This window comes from Culex pipiens, chromosome 3, assembly GCF_016801865.2.
Source record: "Culex pipiens pallens isolate TS chromosome 3, TS_CPP_V2, whole genome shotgun sequence".
In the NCBI taxonomy this organism is placed as follows: domain Eukaryota; kingdom Metazoa; phylum Arthropoda; class Insecta; order Diptera; family Culicidae; genus Culex; species Culex pipiens.
This window is the reverse complement of record NC_068939.1, coordinates 156,393,113-156,415,051: the sequence shown is the minus strand read 5'-3', so window position 1 is coordinate 156,415,051 and position 21,939 is coordinate 156,393,113. Positions and strand designations below refer to the sequence as shown.

At 40.6% G+C, this 21,939-nt stretch overlaps 1 protein-coding gene across 1 annotated transcript; it reads left to right on the top strand.

Moving 5' to 3' along the window:
- Window positions 1–1,452: 1,452 nt before the first annotated feature.
- Window positions 1,453–20,422, top strand: LOC120413664 (TATA-binding protein-associated factor 172). Its single transcript, XM_039574592.2, has 6 exons — window positions 1,453–1,955; window positions 14,045–14,115; window positions 14,203–19,026; window positions 19,116–19,256; window positions 19,325–19,568; window positions 19,630–20,422. The coding sequence occupies exons 2-6, from the start codon at window positions 14,105–14,107 to the stop codon at window positions 20,107–20,109; spliced, it is 5,700 nt and encodes a 1,899-aa protein (XP_039430526.1). The 5' UTR covers window positions 1,453–1,955; window positions 14,045–14,104; the 3' UTR covers window positions 20,110–20,422.
- The last annotated feature ends 1,517 nt before the right edge of the window (window positions 20,423–21,939 follow it).

Below are 21,939 nucleotides of genomic sequence, written 5' to 3'. Positions count from 1 at the left end.
TAATTTAAAAATTACTGTATCTCGAAGCCGTTGCTTCGTATAAAAAAGTGGTCAAAGGCAAACTTGTAGGAAATTGGACGAGCTTTCTGAAAAAAATACTTTGAAAGAAAATTTCAAGCCACTTTTATGAGATTTTTCAATTTTTAAGTCTTAAAGTTAAATTTTAAGTTGATGTTGTCAAAGACAAACTTATGGGAAATTGGACGAGCTTTCCAGTAAAAATATTTACGAGACTGAAAAATCAAGTCTGACATATAGAAATTACCAAAAACCACCAAAAAACAAATTTTTCAACATTTTTATTTTTAAAATCGGACATAGGACAATGGTCAATATGAAGAATTTTATGTAAAATTGTCTGGGGAATTTTGACGTTTAGACCACTTTTCAAAAAAACCGTTTTAGTAAATGATGTTTTTATTTTTTTAGGGGAGACATACCATCCTGCATTTATCGTGAGTCTTTTTGTTACATTTGAGGCTATTTCCTCAAAAATTTTGAACGAGAAATAAAATCGTGACATCACCTTAAAACTTAATCTTTAAACATAAAAATCTCATGGAAGTTGCGTGTATTTTTATTCCAGTGTATTTTTTTCAGAAACCCCGTTCAATTTCCTACAAGTTTGTCTTCGACCACATTTTGATACGATGCAACGTCTTCGAGTTACAGCCATATTTAAATTACAAAATACACAAATATTTAAATAACTTACGCCCTTCTCAAATATTACTTTCGAGTACAATTGGCTCCGTATACACAAAAATGGCTTATATAGGCCTAGGATAACATGTTTGCAAAGTTTAATTGAAATCGGAGAGGGTCGGGTACAAAAGTACCAGAATAAATCATGATTTGAGCTGGAGTTGCTCAATGGCCTTATTAAATCAAATTAAAACCGTTACAATGTCCCTCCGGTTAACGATATCCTCGGAATTAGGTCTACACGTTATTTATTTATCGAAAATCATTAAAGTAACAACGGCACCTACATTAAGGTGACAATTTCAAAACAATACGATTTAAAGGGTGCCCTTGATATTCTATTTTGTAGTGCCCCTCGTCTGACAACTTGCCTTCAGAGTGACAGCTTGTTAAACTTCAAATTTGACATGTTGCAGTACATTTTAATAAATGCTGGAATATCTTCATGATCAGCTGTTTTCGTTGAAGCTCGTTTGAAAAGCATTTTTTGCTTACAAGTGTCCTGTAGAAGTTCACTAGCTTTGCAGGAAACGATTATTTTTGATACGTATTTTGTCCAGAACATGGAATTTATGATTTTTATGCATTTTTAAAGGCAAAATCAGCCTAAATATAATATCATAAACAAACCATAAACCAGCCGTCGCCCCAAACACTCTGTCAGCCGCCCGTTTTGACAGCTCACGCACACCGGCACAGGGTGGCACCAATACAGGCGCGGAAAATGAAAGAAATTAACTTGCAGTTGTGGAATGGCGAACAGTATAAATTTGAACTTCGACGATGCAGGATTTCTCTGAAAAATCAATTTTCCCCCTAGGTCGTGGAACGGTAGTGTTGTCAGTGTTGTGCGGTTTTATAGTGAATGGTTCTGTGGATCTGCTGGCAGCTGCCCTTCTTATCACCACCAGCAGGAGCAGCTTTTCAAGTGCACAGCAAAAAGAAGAGGGGCGGCGGCGGACTCGGGTGACCGGTGGAAAGCCGAAAGTGAAGCTCAAGTGGCCGGGCTACGGTGCTACCGGAAGTGGGACCATTTTTTCTTCGGAAAGTTCTAAGCGGGCAAGAATAGAATCTTGCTGTGCGCATGGTTGACGGATTGCGGTAGATTTTTTTTTACTGTGATGCTCCGCATGGAAAATGGAGGAAATTGATGTCCCGTAGACGACCGACATGTTGGCGCTCGACCGGAAGTGGCTCGTCGGAAGAAAAGCAGGCCAGCTGCAGTGTCAGAAGGTTCCGCAGCAGGGGAGGTACGTGTGCACTTTAAGGTCTTTTACCCGCCTTGGTCAGCATTTCATAAGGCCCCTGGGTTTGGTTGGTTGTTGGAGAGGGATATTTACCCTAGCACTCCTCTCTATTTCGACATTCAGCTGAAGTGGGTTAAATATAGAACGCACGCCACTAGACGGGGCTGGCTCCGATCATATTCGCGGTGGACGCATAGAGTCCACACTGTGTTCTACCTTGGTTTGGAAAGGTTCGTGGGAATGTATAGCTCTAGCCGTGGAGTCCGGACCGGACCAGGTCCGCTCTCGTGAGATTTTTCCTCGCATATATGCATATTACCAAATGAATGGCCGAGTAGTACAGAAGAAAAAAAAACCTCCAACATCACACTGCTAACGTCAATTTACGGTCTTCTCTATGTCAGCAATAAATTTACCCACACTAGTTCAGTGCCGCGGCCGGCTAGAGACTTGCACCGGCAAGCTGGACTTGCGGCGGCTTGTTATTTGTTTTGAGCCGTCCAATGTCCTATGGTTTTAATCTAGATTTTGTTTAAAGGACCTTTTTAAGCATGTAAAACACAATAGCTTATAGGACCTTTTTTTTTTTAAAAAAAACTTGAGATGTTTGTTTACAATTTTAGTACATTTTTTTTTAAATTCCCATACAAACTTCAATTCTCAACAGCGACCGCTGAATCTTTACCGATGGCTCGAAATTGGCACAGATGCTTAATTTTGCCGAAGGAATCAAGCTTCTTTTCTTATCACCCTAGTGACTAACTCAAAACAATATAAACCCGATAACGTACATTGCTGTCGCTAGACAATAGGCCAGAAAATCAAACATAAATCAACATCCGTTTAAGTTTCAATTTGACGTTTTGTCGTTCTTTCGATTTTTGAAGCTTGGATGAAAATAGAGAATATTTGTTTTTGTCCATCAGCTCTTTGTCGAAAGGCTAAGTGTGACGAAAATGGGTATATTTCCCCTAAAATACACTTTAATTTTTTGATTTTTTAACCAAAGTTTTTTTTTACTGGTTTTCTGAAAATTTTTAATTGATCTTTTTTTCTTTTGTAAGAATTAAAAGAAAACTGTGTTCAAAGTAAAATAAAAACAACTGTGATAACATGACCTGCAGCACGGAAACTAGATTCAAAATACAGCCAACTCGTAGGGGGGTCAAAAACTGACCTGCTGATATTTTAATAAATTAAACAAGTAATCTTCACGTGTGCGTGTATGCGGCGGCGATATGCTGCCTTGCATGGGGCAATTTCAACGAGCAATGTTCAAAACACTTGTGTCTTATTAAATTTTAAAACTTCACACCTTAGTCATCATTTGAAGTTGTGTTTCGTGATAATGACGCGCCTATTTTTAATCTAAGATTTATTTATTCAATCAACAACCTCGCCGGATGATAAACACAGGCAAACAGAACTGGGATAATTTGGGACTTCCCAGTCTGCTTTCTATTGATGCAAAGTTGCTGCAATCTTCTGCTCAGTGTTCACATGATGAGACTAAAAATAATTTATTTCGCACACATGCAACCATTTTCAAGAATGAGCTGCAAAGACGCACATATTTGCGGCATAGATCCTGTTTTCTTTTATTGAATTTTATTGGCTTATTCGTCATAACTGCGTCGCATCTATACGCGCGCGCTAGTGCGACAACGGCACAAGTTCTTTAACTTTTGCGAGCGTGTGTGTGTGTTTCCATATAGACAAGTGTGTTGCGTACACAACACACCCACACACACGCTTATGATTATCGTATTTATTGCCGCTGATAGGAGTGGCGGCGGTGACCGACTGCGACGATCCGTCAGTATGGTGTTGTGTGCACGGCCCACAACTGGACGGCCGCCGATGTTGGGTTCTTTGGTAAATGTGCGGTGTATTCAATGTATACTAAGGGTAGGGCTCTGAGCTGACAGTTACTGTCGACTAGATGCATTTTTTTTACTTCGAATACTCAGCAAATATTCGAGGTGCTTATTTCCTAGAATCTTTTCTAGAATTTTAGAATTTTCTTCTAGATTTTCAGTTTTGTATTTTATATATTTGGATGAAATTATGTTTATGCATTCCCAATGTCTAATGAAGCAATCTTGTATCATTAGTTCTGGAGCAACATTTGAAAGGGGCGCTACGACATTGCTCTTACGGCCTTTCATTACACGATCCAATTTAAACGCGTGTAATGAAAGGCCGTAAGATCCAATTTAAACGCGTGTAATGAAAGGCCGTAAGAGCAATGTCGTAGCGCCCCTTTCAAATGTTGCTCCAGAGTTTTTCTAAGAGGTGAAGAAGAAATGAGCGAGCCGCTCAAAAGAGCCAGTTTACTTAAATGAGCGAACGAACCACGGTTCACAAAAAAGAGCCGCGGCTCAATTTAAAACTTTGATTTTTCAAAACATAAGGCGCGATCGATGCCTCTGTGCTCTCTTGTTCTAAGCATGCTTGTTTTCCTATCTAGTTAGCATAAGAGAGCATAGAGGCATCGATATAATAGAAATTTGAATGATTCACTTTTAAATGATCAAATAAATGTCTTTAAAACTGCCAAAATGCCAAAATATTACGATATAAATATCAATAATGGGTCGACTCCGACTCCGATTTGGTTTGAGTTTAAGGCCATTTTCAGAATCATGTTTGAAATAAATAAAGTTCTTTTTTAAACTGCAATAACCCTGCCCGATTCTGCAGGGCAAAAAAAAATAATGATTTTTTTTTGTAGTTTCAAAGGCACATTTTTTTAGAGTGGATTGTACAACAAACAATTAAAAAAATAGAAGATTGCTGGGATCATCATTTATCAACTCTCCTAGAATACTTAGAAGAAAAAATAATTGGCCATCCGGAACAATTTATTGAAGTTAACTCGCATGTCGATTTTAACCATCTTCATTTTGCAGCATATATTTCGTTTTAAAAAGAGATATATTTAAAATTATTCAATAACTTAGTATAAAGTAGCAAGGTTGTTAACGATAATCTGTTATCATTATTTCGATAATACTATCGGCGATAATCTTATCGACGATAGCGGGCAATAACTCATTTTTTAAATCTTTCTATCATGTTAAATTTTCAATGCTTTCACTAAGAATATATTTTTTGATAATGTAGTATGTTTTAAATTATAAAACCTAACAAAATCACAAAATACCCTCTTTTTGAAAATACAGTCCAGATTCGATTATCCGATGTTTCGATTATCCGAAGTTCGATTATCCGAAGGTTTGTAAGGGACTTCGGAAAATCAAATCAGGAACAAAAAAAAATCGGGGGGGGGGGGAAGGGGGGGGGGCAAAAAAATAAAAAAAAAGTTAAAAATTGAAATATCAGGCCACGGTGTCAACATTTGAATGAAAAAAGTGTTTTAAAATGCATCATACACCTGTCCAGTTGTTTTAATCATTGATTTCGAATATTTCTAAGTACTGACGAAAATTTTATATTTGCGAGAAAAAAAAGTTTTTTGCGGTGCTGTACATTGTAATTTCATAAAAGTTCAAAATATTTTCAAACGAGTCCAAACATGTTAAATGTGATTATCAATGCAGAAAAAGGCATTTTAGATTGTTCTCAGTTGATTAGACTTCTATTTTCATTGAAATTTTGATTTTTTTTTGAAAATTTTTTTTGTTGCCCCCTGATTATTCGAACCAATTTTGAAGGGAGGGGGGGGGGGGACATAAACTTTGAAAAATATTTGCAACGGTCTTCGACATTTTGGCCGCCATCTTGGATTTAAATATTCTAAATCACTTCACTTAAGTTCAACAATAAAAAATAAGGCAACGAAAAAAAAAAAAATATCCGAAGTGAAATTTTGACAAGGCATTCGGATAATCGAGTCTGGACTGTACTCAGATTTATTGATGCAATATTCGAAATTTTGCATGCATTTTTTGTAAAATGATTTTAAAAAATTTGAAAATCTAATTTTTCAAAAAATCTTCACTCCGGTTCCAGTTTTTGCACCATTCAAAATTCTAGCGCAAAAATGCCTTGTTTAGTCCCCTAAAATACAATTGCTTTGCAATTCTGTTGATAACGTGCACCGGTTTCATATTATACGAATTTTTACGCAGAGAATTTCGAAAAATGAGTTTTTTTTTTCAATTTGAAAACAATTTGTAAAGGTTAAGCATTTTTTTTTTTACAAGTAAATTTTGAACATTTATCCTTTTTGACTTTGTTGAATTTTAATTAAGTGAAAAAATATTTTTTCTCATCGTAACCTAAAACTCGGGACACCTCGGAAACTTTTGTTTAGATTTGCAGTGTAAAAAATGAAACTTTTGTGATTTTTTTCTGCTCATTTTAATAAAATTATTTTGAAATTTTCGAATCAAGACTGTAACAAATCAATATAATCCAATGATTCCTGATAGAGTGGTAGAAGAAAGAATCACACAAACACAATTAGTGAAACAGCTTAGCGAAACAAAAATTAATGCTTAGTACGAGAAATACACATCAGTTTAAATAAAGATCATTAAGAAAAGTAGATTTTCAACTTTTTTTTTTTTAAGATACCAGTACAGAAAAAAACTATATAGAAATTTTCCTGTGTAAAATATTATATTCAATGCGTACAGAACATTACCGTCACTATAGTCCAGTGCGCTGCCCTATCGATGTCAATCTACTTTGCCGCTCTCATCATAATTAATAGCTACTACATGCGGGAAGTAACCATGTTTACAGACCCATTTGATTAGCATCGCAGTATAGTTATTACGACTATACACCCCACCCTCTAATACCAAGATAGCCTATACCGATAGCAAGAGGGGAGTGGGGGTCTAATGGCCACTTTTCAATGTGATTCCTCGCCGCGATGACGTGGATGAGTCCGCGGACGCGCGTTTCTTCTGTTTGTTCCATCGTGGCTACACCCCTACTAATCGTCGTCCTTTGAGCTTAGTATTGGTGGCCTTCGACAATTGCGCGCTGCATGTCGCTAATTTACACATATTCAGCGCAAACGCCGTCCAGTTTCGATGGAATCTCGACAAACATGCCCCGTTTGGGGTGGTGGCGTTTAGGCCGCACTATTGTTTAGGTAAATTATGCAATTATTGCGCTGTGTGTGCGATGGTCAGCGGCGTGAATTGTCGGTAGAGTTTTGATATCGAAACTGCAGCAGCAGCGTTTTAACTTTGAACCGGGGGAAAGAATGAAGTGAATCATTTTTTAAGAATATATGATTGAGCTTAAAGAGGATGAGTAGTAGTTATGAAGCACGAAACCTAAAGTCTAAAAGAAACGGATCAGCTAACCGACAGCCGCAGCTGTTATTGTTGTTGGCGGATGAATATATGTACAAAACGTTATAACCTCGTTCCTGCTATATATTCTCGCTGCTTATTTAATAAAAAGCCAGTTGGCAGAATAACAAAGATATCTTTGTCTGATTCTTGATACGAGGGTAGACGCTCTCGTTAGTTGATGTTCATGGAGACATTGTATTTACAGTTGGTCGAAGCACTTTATTCGATAGGCCTTAACGAAATTACGATTAGCTGACGATATTTACAGTACAAAATCTATTATCCAAAGTCCAGGCCAAAATCCCACTTCGAATGTCGTCTTAGATTTCACAAGCGATGCCAATAACTTTGGATAATTGAGTTTGGATGTTGCTATAAACATTTATTTTTAACTTATTTTTTCGATCAGGCGCCGTAATAATCCTTATAAAACATTTAAGCGTAAATTGCTGTTTGCCTCATGACCTCTTCATCTAATTTTCGCATTAATTAGATCAGGGGATTTTTATTCCCACTCGGTGGGATCCAATTCCGTTGAGATTCACTCTTTCGTTCGTGTCATCCTCAAGGAGCTATTACACTATGGTAAACAAGCAAACGAACTCGCACTTTTTCGCGTTTGACAGTTTGCCAAACTCGCAAACAAGACCAAATGTATGCAAGCTGACGTTTCTGCAAACAAATGTTAGCGAACAAACAACGCAGACAAACTGTCAAAATATGCGAGTTTGTTTGTCGTAGTCTAATACTTCCTTCACTCTTTACAAATATCACTCAAGTGGTCATAACTTGAGACAGGGTTGCCAGATCTTCAAAATGTTAGATTCATTTGGAAGGTCTTTCGATTACCTTTACAACGAAGACTCTTAAATTTCGAACTGGTAAAACTTAAATAATTTTATTTTGTTTTATTTACAAACTTGGTTCTTCTATGAAAAGTAACAAGTCATTTTTTGACGTGTTACGTTCCACATGCTAATGAAAATTTTAAGTTCAAGCAGTAGTCTACAAAACCGAATTTGAAAAAACTTAAACTTGAGGGTTTATTAGTCAAGCCAACATTTTTACAGAGCTGGTAGTGAGCAAACTTCCAATTAATATCGTTTAATAAAACTGAATGCCCTTTTTCTTCGAACTGCGACCTCACGAAATGTTTGCAATTATGTACAGTACTTTCGTTTCAAAATTCCGCGTATTACCGGGACTCGTTCGTAGTTCCCTTTGTTCTAGCCCTAGCTAAGTGCTGGCAAACCAGATTTCACTGGACTACTAGCAGCAACCTCTGATGGAGAGAACTGCCCGGCTGCAAAATACCTGTAGAGTTGATTCCGATGCAAATTATTCTGTAATTCGATTCTCTTCGGAAATGGAAAGCCCTCCCACGATAAATTCTATACTTTTTCATTCGAGAGAGGAAGAAAGAGAGAGTTCTGGTGCGCGTTGTGCGGATTTGCGTGCACCGTTATTATAAGGTAGCCTGGAGATAACTAGTTACCATGATGGTCAATTGAAACAATTTGATCTGAATTGCTTTTTTTTAGAATATAGCTGAGCAGCTGTGGCTGAATGGTTACAGTGTTTGCTTTGTAAGCGAATGGTTCTGGGTTCGATTCCCATCTGCTCCCATCGAGAAAGTTAAGGACATAGAAATACTTGAAATGCTGAATATGAACGAAAAATCAAAGTCGCTGGAGGCGGGGTTCGAACCCCCGTCCTTTGGATTGGTAAGCAAAAATGCTAACCACTAGGCCATGGCGACTTGGTGAGCCTAGACTGGAATTAGGAATACTGTTACAACCAACCCGCAACGCCTTTCGAGGTGTATCCTAGGGTTCTACCTCTCCTACTAACATTGAGTCCAAAACCTCCCTACAAACATCTATACCACTAAGGTGACGTAGGGGTCCTTGCGCACTTTAGATAGGTGTTTACTAACGATCCTTCATATCCCTGAGGATAGCTTGGACCCGGCCTGGACCCCCTTATGCCCTGGGTTGTATTACACACTCATCAAAAGATGAAGACATGGTATCTCCCGTGTTGGATTATTGTTCCGGATGAGGGTCTAACACAACCACACCAAACAGTGGGATAAGCGTTGTGGAGCCTTCCGGTGGTGGGGCGTCCTCCAAATGCTAATGCTAATGCTAATGCTAATTGCTTTTTTTTAGAATATTTACTAAATAAAATAATTAAAATGTACACTACCCAATTGAAAATTCGGCTGTTATGTTAAGATTTTAAAATTTATTTAAAGCTTTTGCTGAAAACTGATTACAATGTCAGTAGATGTCTCTTTAGTTTTCCGATGCTCAGTTTTCCGCTCCTAATTTGTTTGCGCCCAGGATTCCTCGTATTCTATATTCGGAAAATACTGTTTGGCTCACCTATCTTGTGGCACTCATAGGTCTTTCAGCGATGATGTGGTCCCTCATACCGCTCATTTGCTGACCCAACCAACCTGTTGCCATAGTTTTCTCATTTATATCGCAAATTTTGCGTGAGCGGCATTGCATTCGATTTTCAAACCAGATCCCGGTTGATTGTCGTTGTGAACGGTCACGTGTACCAGATACCAGTGCAGCATATCGGAGCATAAAGGATAAGGATATGCAGGCCAAAATGTTTCAATTTGGTGAAATTTTAACTTGTTTCAGAAAAATTTCACCAAATTGAATTGTTTTGGATCTTGCATCCTCAAAACCGTGATTTGGAAAGGAAGTTTGTGATAAGTTTTAAACTAATTTTCATTTAATCTTATCTTTACCGCCTCGCATAAATCCCCGTTTTGTCGCAAATTGTTTTATGACAAAGAACGATTTCGGTAATTATTGCACAAGTAAGTAAGAATTTAGTGTTTGAAGAAATAAATCGCTGTCTCCAGATGAAAGTGAAAAACAAACTGTCAAAAATGGTCAAACGCATTTGGGGCTTGAATGCAAACATGGACATAATTGTTTAAATTTTCTTATTATGATAAACATGTAGTTTTCTTGAGTGTTCAAGTGTTTTTAAAGGTCTTTTAAAACTCTGACTACTCATATTAAAAAATACATGGGTAATTCTCCGCCAACTCACACAGCAGTTGCCCCGAACCCTCTTCGATTTGCGTGAAACTTTGTCTTAAGGGGTAACTTTTGTCCCTGATCACGAATCCGAGGTCCGTTTTTTGATATCTCGTGACTAGAGGTGGGCAAAAAAGAGCGAGCCGCTCAAAGAGCCGGTTCACTAAAAAGAGCGAAAGATCCGTGGCTCACAAAAAAAGAACCGCGGTTCTTTTTTAAACTTCCGTCTTTTGAAAAATCTGGCTCGAAATGGCATGATTTTCGTTATAAATATAATTTATTGAACTTAAAAAAAATCAGTATTGAATTTGTTTTTGAGAATTGAAAATAAAATTGCAAATTGTTCAATTTTTATGAAAATTAATTCCAAAAGTAAATGATTTATTAAACAATATGAAAAAAAAAACTACTGTACATTAAAGTATTACCGGAATACAAATTTGAGCATTTCAAATTGCATAATTTGTAAAATATTACCAAAAATTTACTGAATAATTTAGAGATTTTGGAAAAAAAATCCTTTTAGCAATTACAGACTTTATTGATTAAATCAGAATGTAGAAAAGAGTTCGCAGAATGTTTTCTCCAAATAAAATATCAGCATTAGTTCAATTCTTGCAGAAATAAACGCAATTTTAAAATTAAAAGCAATTTTTCCAACATCCTAGATTTAAGTTTGGATGCCATTCAATTACTTGAATGTATAGGTTCGAGTAGAAATCTTGACCTAGAGACCGCCAAGACCTATGGTTTTAAAAGGCATCTTCTCGTTTTCAGTTTTAATTTTTTTTATCAAATTATTTGTAAAAGTCCAATGTGAAATAACTTATTTAGAAAAACCTTTTCATCAAAATTTTGAAAAAGAGCAAAAGAGCCGTTCAAAAGAGCGGCTCTTTTTAATGGGCGAACGAAAATGAGCGGCTCCTTAAAAAGAGCGGTTTTGCCCACCTCTACTCGTGACGGAGGGGCGGCACGACCCCTTCTATTTTTGAACATGTGAAAAAAGAGTCGTTTTTCAATAATTTGCAGCCTGAAATGGTGATGAGATAGAAATTTGGTGTCAAAGCTGGTGTTAAAGCTTTTCTTGTGATCTTTCGATTGATGTATAGACCGGTTGTACATTTTTACGTTTTATATCAAGTTTTCGAAGAAAAACATTGACCCTTGAAATCCACAAATTCGGAACACTTTTTTCTTACGGATGTAAACAAACTTTTTTTTCTCTCCAGGAGTACATATTTTTTACAAAATAATGACTTTGCACTCTGAAACCAATAAAACTCATGCTTAGTAATGTTTTATGAATGGTCTGATAACTTTTTTGTGAAAATATCAGTTAAATTCAGGTGTTCCACAATTGTGGGATACACAATAACAACCCACAATCATGGAACAGGCAATTTGTAGGCAGTGATTTGGTATTCTGGATAAAATAGTCTTGAAATGCAGTTTTTGTTTAAAAAGTATTACTTTTACTAGTGAAATAGCAAGAGAATGTCCTAATAAAGGCCCTAAAAATAGCAGGGTCGGCATAAAAGTTGCATTTTGCATTCTATTGACAAATTTCCACAAAAGTGTTCCGAATTTGTGGGTGTTCCGAATATGTGGGATGACTGTACTCAGAATTCTGAAAAACGTTTCTTTCATCAAAAAAAAATACTGAAAAAGTTTTAAAAACTCTGCCATTTTCCGTTACTTGACTTTAAATTTTTTTTGGAACATGTCATTTTATAGGAAATTTAATGTACTTTTCGAATCTACATTGACCCAGAAGGGTATTTTTTCCATTTAGAACAAAATTTTTCATTTTAAAATTTCGTGTTTTTCCTAACTATGTAGGGTTATTTATTAGAGTGTAATAATGTTCTACAAAGTTGTAGAGCAGATAATAACAAAAAAAATGATGTATAAACATAAATGGTTTGCTTGTAACCATCACGAGATATCGCGATTTCACGAAGAAAAAAGTTTCTCTTTGTTTCGTCGTCCGTGTCAGTCGCGGATGACCATGAACGGCCATGATCAACGACGAACAACTTTTTCAAAACTTTTTTTCGAAAAATCGCGATAACTCGTGATGTTTATAAGCAATCCCCTCATGTTTATATATCAAAAATTTTGGAATTGTCTGCTCTACAATTTTGTAGAACATTGTTGCGCTCTAAAAATAACCCTGCAAAATTAGAAAAAAAACACGAAATTTTAAAATGAAAAATTTTGTTCTAAATGAAAAAAATACCCTTCTGGGTCAATGTAGATTCGAAAAGTACATTAAATTTCGCGTAAAATGACATGTTCCAAAAATATATACAGTTGAGAAAATGGCAGAGTTTATAAAACTTTTTTAGTTGTTTTTTCGATGAAAAATACATTTTTTTCGGAATTCTGAGTACGCCATCAAATCGGGCGTACAATTTTACATAAAAGTCCCTTTGACCCCAAATTTCTATCTCATCACCGTTTCAGGCTGCAAATTATTGAAAAACACCTTTTTTTTCGCATGTTAAAAAATGGAAGGGGTCGTACCGCCCCTCCGTCACGAGGTATCAAAAAACGGACCTCGGATTCGTGATCAGGGACAAAAGTTACCCCTTAGGACAAAGTTTCACGCAAATCGAAAGGGATCGGGGCAACTGCTGTGTGAGTTGGCGGAGAATTACCCATGTTCTTTTCAATGAATTTAGTTATTTACTATTAATTCATACTTATTCAATAAAACGTTGATTAGTAATCTCATTATTTTCGGGATCTACCTTTGATTTTTTTTTCTGAATCTGCAAATACAAGAGCATTTCTTGAGCTTATTGAGACTCATAATTTTAGTTTAAAATGTATACGAATCATAATTCGCACTGAGCAATTTTTTTAAAAGTTGCTAAACTTGTTGAATAAACTTGTTATTAGATTTTTGTGAAGAAATAAAAAAAGCTAATACATTATTTCCCAGTATCGCGTTTTTTGCAATATGATTATTGTTTATATTTTCTTATTATGATAAACATGTAGTTTTCATGAGTGTTAAAGTGTTTAAAAAGGTCTTTTAAAACTCTGACTACTCATATTAAAAAAAAAATCATTTTAAAAAATAAATAAAATTCTTGTTCAATAGTTTTTGATTACTGTTTTATTATAACTTTCAATTAAAGGAAAATGAATACAAAACCCAAACCAGCAGCGTTAATGATGAGCCTTTGTGTTCGTTGTATGTTTTCTATGGAAATTTCAACGCCATGAAATTTGATAGCCCACACTAGCTCTGAATACCGCGAATCGTCCGTTTTTTTTTTCTTCTAACCGTGCACCATGTTTTCAAGCTGCTCCGGACTACATGGTTGAATGGTTTCGATGCAAAACGGAACCGATGTGTGATGTGGTGTGCATCATGCAGCGCTAGTAGTTAGTCCCAAATGGGTTGATTTATTTATAATTTGATATGCATAACGATGTTGAACCGAACGAAGGGGAAATTGCATTAATTATGATGGTTTACATTGTTCATTTGTAAGGCATCGTTATTTTCCAAAGTTCTCTTGTACTGGTACACTAAGAACAAAAAATGTCCTGATTTATGAATGCCATTAGAGTCATGTAGAAAGCTATTAACTTGTCGATAACCCCCTTAGAATAATAATTGTTACCACGGATTCGCCGTCACAACAAGTGCAGAGCCAATGTCTCGGGGCATGCGCAGTCGCTTTTAGTTTCATTAACTCTATATCGGTTCTCGTTTCTTCTTTTTCCGTTTCAGATCGTTGAACGTTACCATTCAGTAGAGTTGTAATAGCTGTTTGAAAACTGCGCCCACAGCATGACTTCACGGTAAGTACAACTACCAGCCTTAAAAAAGAAGGGGGTCAATTTGGGGTGTTCTTGAAATAACAGTTGCCATTCCGTTTCGTTCCGTAGCTTGGACCGGTTGTTTATCCTGCTGGAGTCGGGATCGGCAGCGGTCACCCGGAAGGCGGCGGCCAAGCAGATCGGCGAGGTCCAGAAGCTGCACCCCCACGAGCTGCACAATTTGCTCGGCCGGTTGCTGACGTACCTGCACAGCAACAACTGGGAGACACGAATTGCGGCCTCCCAAGCCGTGCAGGCCATTCTGGAGAATGTGCCCACGTGGGATCCGAAGGGGATCGACGGTGGCGTCAAGGCGGAGAAAAAGGACGACGATGAGGACGATTTCAATACTCAGAGTGGGGCGGCCGGGTCGAGTCTCACCTTCGACAAGTTCGACCTGAGTGCGGTGCTGCACCGCGGAGCACGTCTCATGGGATCCGAGGGGACGGAATTCGATGCCATCGACGATAACGACGGGGGAGACCCGCGGGAGAAGTGGATCCGTCAACGGGCGCTGCTGAACGAGAAGTTGGGCCTCAGCACCGGAGTTAATTTGGACGATATCGTGTCGATTGACGATATGCAAAACAGGAGCGGCCAGGTGCAGGCCGCGTCACGCCAAGACGGCGAAAGACTGATGCCGGTTCAGGAGATTTTGAAACTGGACAACAGAGTGACTGATGGATCTAGTCAACCATTGAGCTGCCGCGAGAAGAATCGCGCCCGTAGAAAGGCCCGCGAGCAGCAGAAAGCATTTCCAAATCCCATCAACGCGGTAACGGCGGGGAATTCCGGCTCCACCGGAAGTAACAACGGTTCCGCCGATGGCGAACCGGACAAGAAACGAGCGAAGCTCGACGCAAAGGGTGAAATTGTGAGCTTCGCCGAACCGGTGCCGGATTTAACGGGATCGTGGGTAGACGCAACGGATTGGCCGCTAGAATCGTTCTGTTCGAAGCTGTACCTCGATCTGTTCAGCCCGAGGTGGGAAACGAGACACGGTTCGGCCACAGCGCTGCGGGAACTGCTGCGGAATCATTGCGATGGCGCCGGGAAGAGTATTTACATGACACAACAGCAGATGGAAGAGCAGCACCAGCTTTGGCTGGAAGACGCCACGTTGCGATTGCTGTGTGTGCTGGCACTGGATCGATTCGGAGATTTTGTGTCCGACCAGGTGGTGGCTCCCGTGCGGGAAACGTGCGCCCAAGTTCTTGGAACCGTCCTGAAGCAGTTGCCCAGTGAAAAAGTCCACAAAACGGTCAACATTTTGCTGACCTTCATCAAGCAGAAAGACTGGGAAGTTCGTCACGGTGGACTGTTGGGAATCAAGTACATGCTGGTAGTTCGTGAAGATCTCGTTCAGACGTTCCTGCCTTTGATCATCAACGATGTGCTGACGGGTCTGTTCGACTCGGTTGACGATGTCGGGGCAGTTGCAGCGTCTACGCTCATACCAATCGCTTCCTGGTTGCCGAAACTGCTGAATAAAGGCCAAGTCTCCCACATTGTCAAGCTGCTGTGGGATCTGCTACTGGACCAAGATGAGCTGGCATCCGCTTGCAACAGTTTCATGGGCCTACTAGCGGCGATCTTATCTCTTCCAAACGCATCCAGCTGGATTCAGATGGAACCGATGTCGATTCTGGTCCCACGGCTGTGGCCATTCCTTAGCCATTGCACCTCGTCGGTTCGCCGGTCCACACTGGCAACGCTGAAAACGTTAACACAAAACAACAACGACTCATCGGCAAACAACGGAATCAACGGTAAAGCCACCTCCGTCATCGTCAGCACTGCTGAAGCCCTGGCGAAAGCAGCCACCGAAACAAACGCCATCCTCCAGGCAGATCCAGCTGAAAATTTGGTTTTAAACTTTGGCGTACAGGAGTGGCCTCCGGCACTGCTTCAGGAAGCACTGCGTCACATTTTCCAACGCGTGTTGGTAGAACACGTCGAGGACATTCAATCGCTCGCGGAAGAAGTGTGGAACAACCTGGTAGGCAACGCAGAACTATCCGCCCTTCTGCACGCTTCCTGCCCTTACGTGGCATCGTGGCTCTGCCTTGCCATGCAACCAGTTCGCCTAGCATTCGATCCATCCTCGTTGATTTACGCCAAACCAACGCAACCGTCCCAGTTGAAGGAACGTCGACGCCAGTTCGACTCGTTCGAATCCACCAGCGCTACTCCCTCCCGTCAGAAGCTGTTCCTCGGCGGATCGGAAACCATCCCGGTTGACATCCGCGAAAAGAACGTCATTCGCGCCAGGATTAAGACTTCCAAAATGATCGGCCTGCTGTCCCGCTATCTGGTCCTGCCGGCTCCCGGTGTGGTGTACACGCCGGAGGTAGAAAGTCCCATCGATTGCTATACCAAAGTGTTGTTAGGTTACCTGCAGTCCCGTTCGGCGCTGCAACGACTGATCGCAAGTCTAGTGATTGCGTTCTGGTGCTCGTACGATCCGAGCGCGTACCCGGGGCCACCGTCGCTGCAAGATCGGCTGAAGGTCTGCTTGAATGATTACGTGTATTACGACGAAGTTGCCATACTTTTTACCAGACTGCTGCAGGAAAGCCGGGACTATCTGGCAACGCTGAAGCAGCACAAGATTCAGTTTGCCGAGTTGGAAAATCTGAAGGTTCTCAGCTTGGATCAAATCTTCCAGCTGTGCACGGTCTTGTCGGAGAACCTCAAGAACCGGTACGGACTGAAGACGAAAATTGCGGAAATGTTGGACGAGCGGCGCCGAGGACTGTTCAACTCCCACGCGAGCACTTCGCTGGAGCAGAACACGCTGCATATTAGCACGCAAGCATCGCTGGCAGGGGCAGTGGTCAGTCTGCACTGCCTGCCGGAGAAATTGAACCCCGTGGTGAAACCGTTGATGGAGTCTATAAAAAGGGAAGAGTGCGAACTGCTGCAAAAGTTGGCAGCTAAATATTTGGCCGAACTGTTGGAGCAGGTTACGGTGCGCAATCCTTGCCCGAACAATAAAATCGTCTCCAATCTGTGCATGTTGTTGAAAAGCGACACTGACTTTACGCCAAAGTTGGTCATTCCCGAGCGGGAAATGCGCCACTATGATCCGGCAAACACGGGCGATACCAACCCGTACCACGGAATTATAACCCTGATGAATCAGCAGAAAACCAAGGAGAACGGAGCGTCGGGATCCCGAGGACCGGGAAGGCCAGCGTCGGTCACAACGGACGTGCTGACTGTCGAGGAAACGCTGAACGAGAACGAAGAAACTAGTCGCAAGAATGCTCGAACTCAGCGGCTTGGTGCGACCCACGCCATCACCACGATCTGTTCGTACTTCAAGGAGTCGCTGCCGCAGAAGCTTCCAATTGTTTGGCAGTTGATGACGGAGAAGATTCTTACGATAGTGGTCGACAGCTACATCGATCGGTTGAGTCGGGAGTTGATCTCTGCGGAGGATACCAATGAGTTCATGACTTCGCTGCAGTTGATCGAAGTTTCAGCACGGCACGTTCATCGCTCGTTGCATGGGAAATTGTTTGAACTGTTGCCGAAGCTATGTCTGCTGTTGAGACATCCGCTGAAGTCGATTCGCCACATGGTCGGACGCTGTTTGGCGACGCTGGCGATGGTTGACACGCAGGTGGTCATGACCATGGTCATAAACGACATCGTTCCGATGCTGAACTCCATCGAGAATGTTATCAAACGGCAGGGAGCTGCTGAGGCGATAGCTTGCATCGTCAGCCAGCTGCAACTGCAGATCGTCCCTTACGTGGTGTTGTTGGTGGTTCCGCTGCTGGGCAGGATGAGCGACCCGGATCAATCGGTACGGCTGGTATCGACGCACTGCTTTGCAACCCTGATTCAACTGATGCCATTGGATGGCATTTCGCCGGACGCTCGCGGACTGTCGGACGAGCTCAAGGATCGTAAGCTGAAGGACAAAGAATTCCTCGAGTATTTGTTCACGCCGAAAACAATCCCAGATTTTAAGATTCCAGTCAAAATTAACGCCGAGCTGCGCAGCTACCAGCAATCGGGCGTCAACTGGCTGTGGTTCCTCAACAAGTACAAACTGCATGGCATTCTCTGTGACGACATGGGCCTGGGAAAGACTTTGCAGGCGATTTGCATTTTAGCCGGCGATCACTACCAGCGCAGTTTGGATCCGAAGATCTCCAAATTGCCAAGTTTGGTCATTTGCCCGCCGACCCTCACCGGGCACTGGGTGTACGAGGTGGAAAAGTTCATGCCAACCCGATTCTTGCGTCCGCTGCATTACGTTGGACTGCCGGTAGACCGTGAGCGGCTGCGCCATAAGCTAGGCACGTACAATTTAATTGTTGCTTCGTACGAAATAGTTCGCAAAGACATCGAGTTCTTCAGTTCCGTCCAATGGAACTACTGCGTCCTGGATGAAGGCCATATTATCAAGAACGGCAGAACGAAAAGCTCCAAAGCCATCAAGCAGTTGGTAGCGAACCACCGGTTGATCCTGTCGGGAACTCCAATCCAAAACAACGTGCTGGAGTTGTGGTCCCTGTTTGACTTTTTGATGCCCGGCTTTCTGGGCACCGAGAAACAGTTCAGCACCCGCTTTTCCCGCCCAATACTGGCAAGTCGTGATCCAAAGAGCTCGCCGAAGGAGCAGGAAGCGGGCGCACTGGCCATGGAAGCGCTCCACCGGCAAGTTCTGCCGTTTTTGCTGCGCCGCGTAAAAGAGGACGTCCTGACGGATCTACCACCGAAGATCACGCAAGATCTGCTGTGCGAGCTCAGCCCGCTGCAGGAGCGGCTCTACGAAGACTTTAGCCGGACGCATCTCAACTCGGACATTCGCGAGTGCCTCGAGAACATCGACGGTCAGATGGTCAGCAAGAAGACGCACGTTTTTCAAGCACTTCGGTAAGTGGACAAAAACACTTCAAACTCTTATCTGGGTTAAAGTGCTTCCTGTAGTTTGAAAAGTGTAAACTAACAATGACCCTTTTCAGATACCTACAAAATGTTTGCAACCATCCTAAGCTTGTTCTACAACCGTCCCATCCCGAGTACCAAAGCATTGTGTCCGAGTTTAGCCGGAACAGCAGCTCGCTGGACGACATCGAGCATTCGGCTAAGCTGCCGGCGCTCAAGTAAGATAACCTAGTTCGCCCATTGTGTGTACGGATCGTACTCTAATCACTCCTCCTTAAACTTTCAGACAACTGCTGCTGGACTGCGGCATCGGCACCAACGAGGACATGTCGGTGAATCAGCACCGGGCGTTGATTTTCTGCCAGCTGAAAGCCATGCTGGACATCATCGAGAATGACTTGCTGAAGAAGCACCTGCCGGCGGTTTCCTACCTGCGGCTGGACGGCGGGGTGCCGCCCAGTTCGCGTCACCAAATTGTGACCAAATTCAACGGCGATCCCAGCATTGACGTGCTGCTGCTGACGACCCAGGTAATGCGGTCTTGTACTGGTTATTTCTTGTTGGGTTCTGATGAATGTTGTTACCTTGCAGGTTGGTGGTCTCGGGTTGAATCTGACCGGCGCCGATACGGTAATTTTCGTCGAGCACGACTGGAACCCGATGAAGGATCTGCAGGCGATGGATCGCGCCCACCGAATCGGTCAGAAGAAGGTGGTCAACGTGTACCGTCTCATAACGCGCAAGTCGCTGGAGGAGAAGATTATGGGGCTGCAAAAGTTCAAGCTGCTGACGGCCAACACGATCGTCAGCGACGAGAACGCATCGATGGAAACGATGGGCACCGACCAGCTGCTGGACCTGTTTGCGCTGAGCGACGATAGCCGTAAGTTGAGTAAAAATGATACGAGTTCTACCAGCGGTGGTGGCTCTGGTGGGGAGTCTAATGGCAGCAACGGAGCGCCTTCCACTGTCAGAAATATGCTAGAGAGCCTCCCGGAACTGTGGGACGACAAGCAGTACCACGAGGAGTACGACTTGTCCCAGTTCCTGGAGGGACTGAAGAAAACCTAGTCCGTGTGCGTGTGTTTGCAGATATAATTGGAGCGTTGAAGCTCTACCATTTGTTTTAAAATTCGTAATTTAAGCAACAGCTAAATTTTCGGTCACTGTTTTCTACCATTTAATTTCCTTTATATTTTCTTTGATTAAACTTCTCACCACACACCCAACGTGAATATCTTCCATCTGCTTATAGAAACTACTGTCTTCTCCATGAAATAGTAATTGTTGCATTGAAAACATCAGCTTTTTCTATGACTCTATATAAATTATTGTGAATTATCGTATGAATAAGAAGAATAAATTTTTGAAGGTAGTTCAGAAAGCGCTGCATTACATTTATTCGATGACCATTCCTGAAATAATTCCATAGATATATCACGAACAATTATCCCAAGAATGATTTATATTTTTAAAATCTTTTAGAAACTACTTTTTTAATACAATTTTTTTAGAAAAAAAAAATTTATACATTTTTAAAATTAAATTTTGCGTTCTTTCGAACTCCGTACAGCTGCGTACTAGCCATAAGGCTAGTATGCAGATCGAAAGGAAAGGGGTCAAGAAACAGATTTACGAACAGCAGAAAAGAGATGGAGCGATTTCTTGGGGCTTTTCTCCACCCTCTCTGACTTGCTTGCGCTGCCGCTGCTGCCCATTCGATTTTTTTCTTGATCGGTTCCTTCCGAAAAAGGCAGCGAATGACAAATATGTTAAAGCTGCCTGAAATAAATCGACTACCACCACCACCTTCCGAAAAAAAATAAACACGAGGACATTTATTAAGAACCTTATCAATTTTCAGGGTGTATTTAAAAAAAATACTCAACACAGGATTAGAAAATTTTACTGAAGAACATCAGTTTATTTGATTTATTTTTTATTATTTTTTGGCAATTATAATCAGTTTAATTTGTGATATTGTCACCTAAATATTTCATGCTATTTTGTTGATACCGTAAAACTTTGATAGCCGGCGTAACTTTGATAGGTTAGAGATTTTCCGCAAAATGAAAAGTACAAATTATATACGTACGGAATGGTTTGGAATCATACTGACCGTGGTAGAGAAGTACTCAAAGTACCTCAAGAAGAACTTTTCATAACATTTTGAAAAGTTTAAAAAGTTAGTTAACTATTATTACAAAAATGTTGATGAAAGGCACTTTTCCAAACTTCACAAAGTGTTATGATTTACTCAATGAACATGATTTTTAATCGTGAAATGGAATGCATTTTCGGATTCTTTGGACAATTTTCCACTAGGAAAAGGTAAAAATTTTTGTAAATATTAAATGATATGTGTTTTTGAAACATAATTCAAAAAAATCTCCAAATTTATATGCAATTTCAGTTGAACAAATTTCATAATTCATTCAGTTTGAAATGTAATATAATTCGATAATTTTATGAACAATACTAGATTTAACGATTTTCAGGCAAAATTACGACTTTTTCACAATTTTACCTAAAATTTATATGTATTCTGTTATAAAGCTTATAAACTTAGTTTAACTCAATATAAACATTGATTTTTTTCTTAAAAACTATATCAGCAACCTAAGTGATGGTACATTTAACGTAAAAATAAAGTTTGAATACCTTTAATCTGATTTTAACAAGAAAAACTATGACTATCAAAGTCACCCCGGAATTTAAAATGAGAATTTTTAACGTAACTTTTTTTCTAAACATTATAGAAAAACTTTTTTTTCAGAATTAGTGCATGGACTTTGTGTAGCCTACCCCAGTACATGTTTTAAAATTAATAATCTTGAGAAAAACCATTCAGTTGGGAAATATTCCAAAAATAAATTTAAATCCTATCAAAGTCACTCCGGT

What these genes read in the sequence shown, in the direction of transcription:
- LOC120413664 (XM_039574592.2), top strand. An exon ending in GCTAAGCTGCCGGCGCTCAA is followed by an intron (nt 19,257 to 19,324) that starts GTAAGATAACCT and finishes TTAAACTTTCAG; the next exon opens with ACAACTGCTGCTGGACTGCG. An exon ending in TGCTGCTGCTGACGACCCAG is followed by an intron (nt 19,569 to 19,629) that starts GTAATGCGGTCT and finishes GTTACCTTGCAG; the next exon opens with GTTGGTGGTCTCGGGTTGAA.